Source organism: Solea solea, chromosome 9 (assembly GCF_958295425.1).
Source record: "Solea solea chromosome 9, fSolSol10.1, whole genome shotgun sequence".
NCBI lineage: Eukaryota > Metazoa > Chordata > Actinopteri > Pleuronectiformes > Soleidae > Solea > Solea solea.
The window spans coordinates 13,789,302-13,801,448 of NC_081142.1; the positions used below are offsets into that span (position 1 = coordinate 13,789,302).

At 41.8% G+C, this 12,147-nt stretch overlaps 1 protein-coding gene across 12 annotated transcripts in view; it reads right to left on the reverse strand.

The window, feature by feature from the left end:
* Positions 1–12,147, reverse strand: part of ptprsa (protein tyrosine phosphatase receptor type Sa) — a 202,433-nt gene that overhangs the window by 20,205 nt on the left and 170,081 nt on the right. For 8 of the 12 annotated variants that reach the window (XM_058638234.1, XM_058638235.1, XM_058638238.1 and 5 more), the window contains 4 exons: positions 10,512–10,559; positions 7,278–7,375; positions 4,692–4,815; positions 2,256–2,431 (listed from right to left, as the gene is read on the reverse strand). In XM_058638234.1, the coding sequence (XP_058494217.1) occupies positions 2,256–2,431; positions 4,692–4,815; positions 7,278–7,375; positions 10,512–10,559 (446 nt within the window). The remainder of the gene's footprint in view (positions 1–2,255; positions 2,432–4,691; positions 4,816–7,277; positions 7,376–10,511; positions 10,560–12,147) is intronic. The other 4 variants (XM_058638242.1, XM_058638239.1, XM_058638245.1 and 1 more) reach the window with 1 other exon arrangement.

Here is a 12,147-nt window from a genome sequence, read left to right on the forward strand (position 1 = left end):
TCACGCAAAATACATGCGCTCATGCGCTGCTCATAAAGCAAACCCTCCTGTGGATTTAAACACCAGGTGGTGTTGACAGAAAAACCAGGGTGGCATCTCTTTATTTCACATCCGAGAAACAACACGGTGAACAGACTGTCAAGAATTCAACCACTATAGCCTAACTCCATCAGCCTAAAACAAATCCTGTCTGCAGCCTTTCCTAAAGCAAAAAACGTTAACCAGTCATGTAAAACATCAGCATGCAGCGCTGTACTCGGAATTTAAGAAACACAAGACAATCAATTCTTAATTCAGTGGCAGTCACAACAAAAGCTTAAAGGAATACTTCACCAATTTGCATTTAACTTTGTATTAGAAGAATAGGGGTAGCATTTTTACCTCAGTTTCCCCTGAGTTGAGAAATATTTTCATTCTTTTCTTTGTTACATGCCCAACAGTGACACTTGGTCCTGTTAGCATAACTGTTAGCAAAGATGGCGGACACTGTTTACATTCTGGGAATGACGTCCCGTTCTCCTTCAAGTGGGTCTAAAAAGGGCGGAATTAGCGTTGCAGTTTCAAGTCTCGGACCAAGTGTCACTGGTGGCCAGGTAACAAAAATTGTGTTTCCCAGCCTCAGTTTCCCCTGAGTTGAGAAATATCTTCATTCTTTTCTTTGTTACATGCCCAGCAGTGACACTTGGTCCTGTTAGCATAACTGTTAGCAAAGATGGCGGACACTGTTTACATTCTGGGAATGAGGTCCTGTCCCGCTACGAGTGGGTCTAAAAAGTGCGGAATTAGTGTTGCAGTTTCAAGCCTCGGACCAAGTGTCACTGGTGGGCATGTAACAAAAAAAGAATGAAGATATTTCTTGACTCAGGGGAAAAACTACTACTACTATTCTAGTAATACAAAGCTAAATGTAAATCGGTGAAGTATTCCTTTAATATACAGCAGTATTACCATTCTAAGATCTCTCACAAACAATCTCCCATTCCTCTGAAGAATGGATTTTCAGAAACATTTTAGTTGCACCAGCTTGCACCGCCAGCCCACCCCTTCCCGCGCACATAATAAAGATTTGTTCAATATGGGGTGGGACTTGCCAGCACGCGGCTGATAAAATGTGACAGCCAAAGAAGGAGATGAACTGCTCTGCAGCTTTCTCTTCCATTTCCTGCTCAAGCTGACACTCAAGTTCTTCCATCCGATAATCCTGATCACGTTTGACATCACATGTCAGGACGGAGGATGGGTAAACAAGTGGAACGGGAGAGAGTCAAAATGAGTGGAGACACCTGGGGTGAATGTGCCTGATGTTGACACAGGTTTCAGTTGACAGGATGAAACGTTGGAGCTGGTTTCTTGACATTTAAGTCCACTCCTTGATAACAAACCATACTTTCCCCAGTAGGTGTAACCAAAGCACGCACGCCATTTTGCACCATTTCACTTTTTTTCTCTCAATGTTAAGCTTACTGAGAAACATGTGTGACAGGTCGCTGTTATTACAGGCAAACAAGACGGGTATCCAGCTGTTTAACATTTCTTTCATAGAGCAAATGTGTGTCTGATCCACTATTATCACAGTAACTGCCATTGCAGCTATTGCCTCCTTCCTGTGAGACATGTCTGTTCTTTCTTAAAGTTAGCTGTGTGTGAAAATCATAATATAAATTACAAATGTTAGCCTTTTTTATTACGATAGGACTATGGAAACCGATCATTTCCTCCTTAAGGGGAGCCGCTGCAAAAGAATACCCTTCCAGCAAGTGTGCGCTCTAACTTTCAAAAGATGTAAATGTATGAAAAGACACACACACAAAAAGAGAGGTAGTATAATTACAGCCTGACATCTCATTATTTCCTCTGGAAATTCAGTAATCTCTTTTCCTCTACCTTCCAGAAGAACCAGTTTCAGGTGCAGGAAAAACTCAACATAACTCTGTCGGCTTATACTTAATTTTAGCTTCCTGCACTGTGTAGTCTTAGAGCACAGGGTTTTTTTTTGAGCTCACAGTGAAAACATGCACCGGCTCAAAGTTTCCACTGCAAATAAAAAGAGAAAGCCAAGCCGACTGTGCTGCCAATGACATTTAGGTATGCAACTAGGGAGATCAATAAAAATGATGTGCCAATTTTAGCAGCTGGTTATTAGACTAAGTCTCATGAAACAGTGATTTTATTTTTGAGGATGTTTTGGAGCCAACATTTAAAAAGCAGTTTGTGAGGTCACAGGGGGCAAAAGCTATGAAAAGGTACCATCTTACCCGTGATTTCTCCTCAAGCCTGGTCATCATGACCACAGTGGCTGCTCTCTGTTCCCATACCATCCTCCAGAAGTCCCCAAATGTCTCTGGTAATGGACCTTGGGTGGCAATGTAGGCATTCTGCTTCCTGTAGCCGTCAATGTAGTTGGCGTTGATGTAGTCACTACCTGTGATACCTAGATACAGACAACAAGAAAAAAAAGAGGACAATGTGGAACAAATTATGTTTTCGTGGCTTTCGTCCTCTTTTGATTCCACCTTGATTCATTACTTTTTCATTGTTTGACTTGACTCATTATTCAAACCCTTTGGTTTTGTGCCATCTGCCTCAATAATGCAGAGTTTGCATAAAAACTCACACTGACCCCATTTTCCAAACAAATACGGGATTCAGATTTCCAGATCGACAAAAAGAAAAAGCAAACCAGCGACTTGCTCATGTAATGACTCTTCACACTTGTTTGTGATAACTGGCTGAGATCAGATCAAATTTAAGAAGAGATATAACTATTCAACTCAACTTTAATTTAAAAAAAGTTTGTAAGATCTTGTTTTAAGGAGGGGAAAGACAACACAAACTGTAATTATACATTTCATCTGAATCAATTCAAACTGAACTTCCTCTGCGGCACCTTTATCATTTTCTTTTTTGTGGCCGAATTTCTGCAGCTGATGGTTTAACCCTCGGTCTGATTTACCACCACCAATGCTGGAGTGTGATGAAGGAAGATGGAGGATGGTGGGGAGTATATCAGCCACTCAGGCCCTGTAGCCGTGAGGTAGCTGTGGCTACCATCGCTCTGAGCCTGCCACCATGCTCTGTTACACACCGGTTCAGCTAAATCTAGCCATAAGGAAACCCGCTGCATTGCCGCATAGACGGATGTGTGCTGGCAAAATGTTAATGCCAAGGATGGTATATCGCTCTAGTGTATAGCTCGAGAGCAGAATCCTGCTTCCACATGAGCGCGAGGAGCCGTCAACGTGTTCTGTAGCATCCTCTCATTTGTCGAGAACAATAAAATAACACTTCAAAGATAAGACGTGTTGATGTGTCTTAGTCTCAACCACGTATCGTAAGAACGCTGTTATTATGCTCAGATCTGTGAGAATCAGTGTGCGGCAGAGTGCATTATTCTTTTTAAAGTCTGTGTTAAGCATTAAAAAAGATAATTTGAGAATGTCGAACACATGGTGTGATAAAACAAAACATCACCCTTCTTTCTAGGTTGTACCACGGTGTGAGTTAAAAAGAGACCCCGGAGTGGCGTCATCTTTGTTGGAGAGTCACGTCTCTCTCTGACTGGCGTTGTCTTCACTCAAGTGAAACAACACAACACTTGACTGGATTCATTTAAGAGTAGATGCAGTGAGGGGCACTAACAGGGTATACAGGAAGAATAGGATGGAAAAGGGGGGTAAAATAATTAAAGAGAGAACTACACACAGTGAGCTACAATGAAGAAACTAAAATGAATAAAAGAACAGAAAAAAAAAGGGTGGTTAAAACCCAAATGTCATTAAAACGGATACCACATCGCACAATCTGACAGTACTTGGCTTTAGTCATAGCCAAGTGAACAGAGAGCGTGCATGAATTGTTCTACTGCTGCAACTAATGGCAAAATCACTGCAGTGTAAAATAGAAATTTCAGACTTGATTAATTTATGTATTTATGGACGAGGCGTTTTTCCCTGGGATAATTTTGTTATGCATATTGTTGTACCCTCAAATTGGCCTGACTATTACGAGATGGAGAAAGCCAGGAGGAGCCGTTAGCTCACACAAAAGCCTGAAAATTACTGTGTGGAGTCTGTGACGAGGGGGGAGATCTTCTGGTGATGGAACACCGGAACAATGTCAGCACTGAAGGGTGACTACCTCTGACGATGGCCACTCTGAGTGTGGGATATAGCTGAAACAAGTCCATTTAACCTCCAAAAAAACGTTTGTTCAATGAATTCACAATTACCTGGGAATCAAAATGAGCTAAGCACTTTTCACAGATAAAAATCACAAAGTGCTGTACAATCATAAATAAAATACCACAGGGAGGAACAATAGGAGCACATACTACGCACAGTAATCATACACAAATTAAAATCGATAAATAATTTGGACTTTATTCTATATGGCTTAATATGACGTGTTGCCTCACAATATTATTATGAAATCAAGCCTGAGAAGGGAAGCTCTTCCCTGCATTTTCCATGATCTAGTCCAGTCTAATCCATACAGCTGAGATATTGAATTTCTGTTTTAGATTGGTCTTCACTGTCTCGTCCCATCTGGTGTAGTGCATCGCTGTTCAGTACAAAATCGTAATTACTCAAATTAACTTGGTAATTACAGGGATTTCCCAAATGACCCATGAAAAGCGGAGTTGCACTCAGGGGTCGCGGAGGGGCAGACTGTGAGGTTTGGGGGAGCCTTACCATCGATGGGAGCCAAGATGACACGGGAGTGGTCGTAGGCGATGACGTTGGCGTAACGATTTTTGGGCTTGTTCACCTCCAGGTTGGAGTGCTCCCAGGTGAACTGCTGGCCAGGATCGATGGACTGATGGGGGCAGAGACAGACGGAACATGCACACATAAAGACGAAAATCAGAAGAGCTGTGAGAGGAGCTGGGCAATAACAATACAAACTGAATGTTATCATAGGAAAAAGAAAGGGGTGGGGGGGGGAGTGGGGGTGGCAAGGGAGATTGAGTGGGTGATTTTCCCCGGAAGGAAAAACACCATGAAAAAACATCATGAAAATCTGGTTGCTGATTCTCAGCTGCACATAGTCCTTGATCAAGATCATTATTGTAGTGGGTCCATAATGACAAATAACAATAATGATGAAGGAGGCGGCAGCTCTTTCCCTTGAGGGTGGGGAGTGGAGCGAGGCCTGACACAAGACAAATTCAGCGGCCTCTTTATAATACAAGACTTCCAGATAAGTATTCTGTTCCCTTATCGAGATAATTAAATATTCCATTACGATTTGTTGTTTGCTCAGAAATGTCAGGCACACTGCTGGTGTGGGGGGACAGAGGCTTGAAGAATACGTGTAGGGTGTGGGGCTTTAAACAGAGACAGAAGTCCCGACTGGAAATATGATCTAACAACATTGCGTGTAATTGTTGCAGCCATCAGGGCTTCACATCGGTGTTCTTTCTTTATTTCCACCCCCTCTTTACTATTCCTCCCTTTGTCCCCATTTTTCTTATCTGCATCTTTCCATCTTCAAAGTCTTGCACGTTTTTTTTCATCCACATTTCTTTTTCCTCTCAATAGCACTCTCCATCTCCCATCTTCCCTCTGATGTTTACAGTTCCTCTCCATCATCCACCGACTATCTTACCATTCTTTCTAGATTACCTTAAGGCTAAGAATGTGTGTGCATATAAAGATTGGGGTCATTTCCCAGAAATAACCCTTATTTCAAAAATCAAAAACCTGCCTGAATAATAATAATTTAAACTCTTTCTGCACCAACTTCTCCTCCCGCTGTGATCCACAATGACATGTTTGAAGATGAATGACAGCTCCTGTCATGAGGACTGGGTTTTCTGGACATGGCTGCTAACTGCCTGACAACAGAAAGGCTCCCCGGCTTCACCATCGTCAGGTACAACTCCAACTGCTCTTCTATAGCCGTTTGTATGTCAGATTATCTCCTCTTCATTTTCTCTCTCCAGCTGTGATGCTCTGTGCTCTCTCCTCTCACTGAATCCTCATCATTAACCAAGGCTCCCCACCATCATCTCTCTCCTCCTTGCCCCCTTTTTTCCTTCCATTTTTCCTCCTCTGTCTCACATCCCGCCTGGCTAAAAACTAATCAGTCAAAGCCCCGTAGAGCTGTGCTTGGCAAGGTGGGGTCTCCGGATGAGCAGCCATTCATCAAGAAAATAACAAAAATTAAAATTACACTTCTCCCATTTAATTTGGTCATTTATTTTTCCCCGTGGCGTGGTTTTGTGAAGGTGGCGAGGGGGACACGGACAGAAAAAAAAGTGGGAGAAAAGATGAGCGGGCAGTTTAATGCTCTCTCAAAGCCAAGTAATTAGAAGTTGTAGTTGTAGCAAAGCATCAACTCTGGTGTCATGGCTCTTGCCTCTCTTTCCCCCCCGCACTAAATTGAACAAGCTTGTCCATTTGGTACACAGCCCGGATGTGGATTTATGAATAATAGATACCCAAGAAATACTGGATCGCTATGAGAAGTCATTATCCACCAACATCCACCAGCAGGCATGATGACGGCAATCTTTGCTGGTGTACTCGCTTCCCTACCTTAGCCTGACGCGCAGTGAGGCGACAGGCACAGTGATTTAGGGATGGCGAGGAAGGGATATTGCTTGTATGCAAACGAGAGCTGATTCAGCGCTCCTGATTTCTAATCAACTCCGGTGTCATTTATAACCACTGCAGTCTCAGAGCTCAGACAGCTCAGTTACTCCTTCTACACACGCACACACACGAGCGCACGCACACACACACACACACGCGCTGATGTAATACGTTGAAGCCTGACTGCCAGTGAGCTATTCCCCAAAAAGACATTAGTGGAGTTGTGCTTCAAAACAACAGACTATATCTCAATTGTTGAACAAAGTTCTGCATTGTAATACTTATTTATCCCCTGCTGAGCCATTTATTGTATTTTGGGAAGTAAATATTTTTTTAAAAAAAAAAGCCTTCCGATCTGTAATTTCAATTTAGCTGTGCTTATGTTCTGGGTAGAAAAAATGATCTACCATCTACTGTATGTTCCCTAATCTGAGGAAGTTGCATTTGGGAGTTTTAACACACTCACTGTGATTCACTGTTAATTGTATAGCCTCCCATTGTTGATTTGTCATAATTGCAAAAGCACCAGCAGCTAACGGCATTGTCAAAGAGCAAGACAGACAAACAGCAATTTTCCTGGAGGAAAGAAGGGACTCTCACGTCCCCTTACAATGAAAACACAATCAGACATAAATCGATATGCTGAAGAAACTTTGAGCTTTGAACCTTTGGCCAACTCACCTCATATTCCTGCGAGAGCTTGAGGTTGTCATTTGCTTTTAGAAGCTCTGTGTGTTCAGCCAGCTCTGAGATAGGAATGGGCGGGTGATTCATCATGCCTGTTTGCAAAAGACGGAGAGAAATGTTCATAAGAGAGGAAAAAGAGAAAAAAGAAAAACAGAGCTCAAAATTGAAACTTAAATGGCACAAAACATTTTGTGTGTGAGGGAAATCTTGCTTACACAACAATGGGAGGAGGGTTTTAGTGGTGAGGAAGCTTTGTGCAGAAAATGGTGAAAATCACAAAGAGCAAAATGTATTGACTGGTGAAGTTTTGGGCACTTCACTGGACCAGGTCAGAGCTCACACAGGGCTAAGTTTTGTCAAGTTTACACCTACAGACCAAACTGTATTACGTCCCACAGTTGTCAGGATGCTGACAGATACAGACGGTGGACCACTCGGACCACGAGAGAGGAAAGAGCAATTAATGGCTCAAACATTCAGAGGAGAGAATTATTTTTGAGTGAGTTAAATATGACAAAAGATGACAAATGTAAGGTTTTTATCGGTGACATAATAGACAAGAAACATGGCCCTTTTTTTATACTATCTGAATCAATGGAATGGTTATGTCATCAAAAGCAATGTTTTCATAACACAGCTGTTATAAACTTTTCCAATGGAAATAAGTATCTAGGGATAATGCAACATGAAGCAGATCTTCTCAAATTTGACTTAAAGGAATACTTCACCGATTTACATGAAAAATTAGCTTCCCAACCGCAGTTTCCTCTGAGTCGAGAAATATCTTGATTATTTTTTTTGTTACGTGAATGTAAACAGTGTCCGCCATCTTTGCTAACGGTTAGGCTAACAGGACCAAGTGTCATTGTTGGGCACGTAACAAAGAAAAAAGAACGAAAATATTTCTCGACTCAGGGAAAACTGAGGTTGAGAAGCACAATTCTTCAAGAATACCGCCAGTAATACGAAGCTAAAGCGAAGTGCAAATCAGTGAAGTATTCCTTTAATCTGCTCCAACCCAGGTGTGCTTCCACCATACCTTTCATCTTAAATGCTCGTGTTGGGCTGTGTTATAACTAAGCAAAGTTACCAACTTTGACTGTTGCCTCAAAAAAGAAAAAAAGAAAAACAATAAACACTCCGACTTAAACAGAGCCCTGACCTGGGGGATCATGTGAAGGGAGGTGGGAGGGGGATAAGGAGGTTTAGGAGTGTGAGTGATGCCGAGTGACACAGTAAGCTGCTCCATTCCAGCCAGCCGGTGCAAAGCACGCAATCTGCCATTTCTACGCTTTCTCTTTATTCTGTCAAAACCAGTACACGTCGACTCTTGAAACAAACACTTCTTACCAAAAAAATAATCACAAAAAAGCATTCTCAGTTGCATGTTCTCCTCCCAAATCCTTTTGCCATTTTATGTGAAAAGCATTCCCAGAAAGAAGTAGCTTTTCAGTTGGGAGAAAATCGTGTGACTCTATTTTTTATTTCGTTTTAGCTACAAAATTATCAGCCCTCCTGTGCACACTGTTTACTGAATTAATACTTTCATGTTTTTTTTTTTAAGCCTAAGTTGATTTTTTTTTGTAAATTCAATATCACGATAGACCAAAATCTTGCAAGGGAACAGTTAGTATTTCAACAAAAAGGTTTATTTCACGTTGAATTAATAAAGCATGCGTATTGCAGTGGCAAGTTGCAGGTTATTAATCACTTCCAGTACGGGGGGAAATTCATCATGAAAAACGGACGAAATATTGAAAAGTCAATTTGGTTGCCAGTTTACTCGCCTTCAAATTGGAAGGGAAAAGGTATCTGAAGCTGCAAGCGAAATAAGTAAATGTGTATGCAAATGAAGGACTCTAACTTAAGAGAGTAAGAGCGGGACATCAAAGAACGCTTGTGAGTGCAAGCATGTGTGTATGTTTAGGAGTGTGTGTGTGTGAAATACAAATGTACTCAAACTCTATCAGTTCCCTGCAGTTTATGTTAACTGACCACGCTCCAGAGTGCATATTTAAAAAAACCCTGCTACGGTTAGAGAGACATATCAGGTGTTTACATATACATCCAAATAAATCATGATGCATGATGGGCTGAAGGTCATTCAAACCAATATTTTGCAGAATGATTTAGGAAAACTTGGATGAAAAGAATTTGAATACTTAAAATAGTAAACCATTGAATGCTATCTCACTTTAGCCTCTGTAAGCATGTGCCATGTAAGCTATAGCTGTTGTGTTATTTATACAAATGTCAGATTTAAGGCCGACTTGTAGAAAACACTGATTTGATGAATCTAGTAAAAGCACTGAAGGACAAATTGTTGTTCGCCCCCCCCCCCCCCCCCCCCCCCCCCGTTGCTAAGCTCACATTTCGACCTAATGCCCCTCACATAAAAATTCTTCCTTTCTTTTTTTCCACCGCAATCAACATTGTGATCAATGAACACAGAAAAACAAACTCGCCTCTAATTACACATTTCCAATTGCCCAATTCCTGGCTGATGCGTGTGAGAAACATAACGATTCTTTCAGATAAGTCAAACCAGTCTCTCTTCAAACGCTGATTTATTGCGCCGTGTATTTCCATATAAAAGGGAAGATGTTCGTCTCCGGGCAGGCAAAGAAAGTAAAGGGGGGAAATGGGGTAGGTGAAATCCAGAAAGTTTGCTTTTTCTCTCTTCTGATCGTTTTGAAGGGAGCAGCGTTGGGGGGGGGGGGGGGGGGGGGGTGATTTAATGTTGAGCCGTTGTTTGCCACAGATTTAATTAATTCTGCTTGTTACTGCTGAGCATGGAGAAGAACCACTTCAGATCAGAATGGAAATGGAGCAGTGGTGGGAACGGAGGAGAAGACAGGGGAGGGGAGAACAACAACAAGGAGGTGAGGATGGGAACGGAGAGAAATGGGGCTAACCGACATTGTTCCGCTGTAAAAAAAAGGAAACACCTCTCAACCATCCCTACATCAGCAGAAGTGATCAAACAGGTTATTTATGCGTGGTGGATTAATGCATAGCCAACAGCCCAAGTGAATATCGTGACTGACATCCAATTAAAAGAAAAAAGGAAACCAACATCAAATTAATTAGAGCGAAATTTTGCTGCATCATGTGAAAAAACAAACAAATGCAAATTATGTAATTGTAAATGGAGGCAAGCGGTGCTGGGAAGAAGAACAAAAAAATAAAGAGAGCTGGTACGCAAATGCTAAAAGCATAGAGACTAACTTTCATAGTCAAAATCTGCTTCACTCTGAGGACTGCTTAGACCAGAATCTGTAAAGAACAGCAAACAAAAAAAGGAAATGGATTCAAGAGGCTTTGATGCGACAGAGAAGGTCCTGTGTGAAGGAAAAATAGATGAATAAATAAGTAAATAAAAAAAACTTGCAAATCATAAAGGACCAAAAAAAACACAAAACAAAACAGGAACAACACATACCTCCACCAAGGACAAACAATCCTATACATGTCTGTGTAGCCTTTACAACAGAAAAGAAGTCGTCTGATAATCTGCACTATTTTAAACATTCAAATCCAAACATAATAGTAGCAATTAAAAACTGTTCTGTTTGAGTGTCCTGCCCAAAACAAGCAAACAAATAAATGTATATATTCATCATACAATCACAGTCTCCCATGGATCAGACTGATGTGTGTCACTTCTTTCTACCAAAACCATCAACAGCCGAAAGTTACAGTTCCACGAGGATAAAACCAGAGCGTAATACACAGTGTAGCCAACTCACAAAATGCAGAATAAATTCAAGAAACTCAAGAAGAGGGGCACAAGCCAGTAAACACAGCTGTGCACTGACGTTAATTGTTGTTTTTTAAAACAAGAAGAAAAGAAAAATAACCAGCATTTAAGCCACTCTCTGTTGTCATGCATGCTATAGTTTTAAAACTTTGCATTTTTCCCCCGTTCCATTTCTGTTGTTGTAGAGGAGAGGGAATTGTGTCTCGCTCCACCCTGTCGGTGTTAACCCCAACACGATGGTGCCAAAAAAGTGGAATGGTATGGATCAATTATGTTTGCACCCTTCACAACTGTTGACAATCAAAAAAAAGAAAAAGAAAAGAAGAGACCAAACTGAAACAAGTTGCTGTACCAAACGGCTTGGTAAAACTGTGGCTATAGAGATCAGGGTAAAAAAAAAAAAAAAAATGGATTTGCTTTCTTTAAGCTTGCATGAACACCCACTTTGAAGGCTCCGTTTGAAGAGAAAGAGAAATGAAAAACCAGCTTATGTTTCCCAGTGAAAACCGACAAGGAACGAATGAATGAATTCTTTGTGACATGCGGCTGAGGCATTGGGAGTGAGAGGTGTGGAAAAAAAACGCATCCACATTCCTGGCTGACAGCTGCGGAGACGGAGTTGATGGGAGTCAGAGGTCTGAGTGCCGCGGCGATGGCTCAGCGTCTTATCAGCGACAGAAGAGAAAGTCCTCTGAGGCTGCGGCCAGGCGATGTCATGTCCAGGTAGATTCAGGTCTCCTTAACAGTTCATGCAGAAATGAGCCGTCTGTGGCAGCTTTTAACTGGACATGGTGCAAAGAAAAGCACTTTGATGGGACGCTTGCGAAGGCCCCCTCAAGCGAAGGGACATAAATTGTGCTTCCTTTATAATATAAAGAAAAAGCAAGACAAGCCTGCTGATTGAGGATCTACTGTATGTCATCATGAGGACATTTCACGGCTTTTGCTGTTGTTTTACAGATGTCTCTATGAGAGGACATCAGGCCAGAGGCACCAAATAAGTGATGAGAGATGAAGACATCGCGCACCCCCGCCCCCTTCCCCCGCCCCTCTCCCTAATTGATTCATGACAATGACTAATTAAACCTAGCGGGGGGTGCTCTG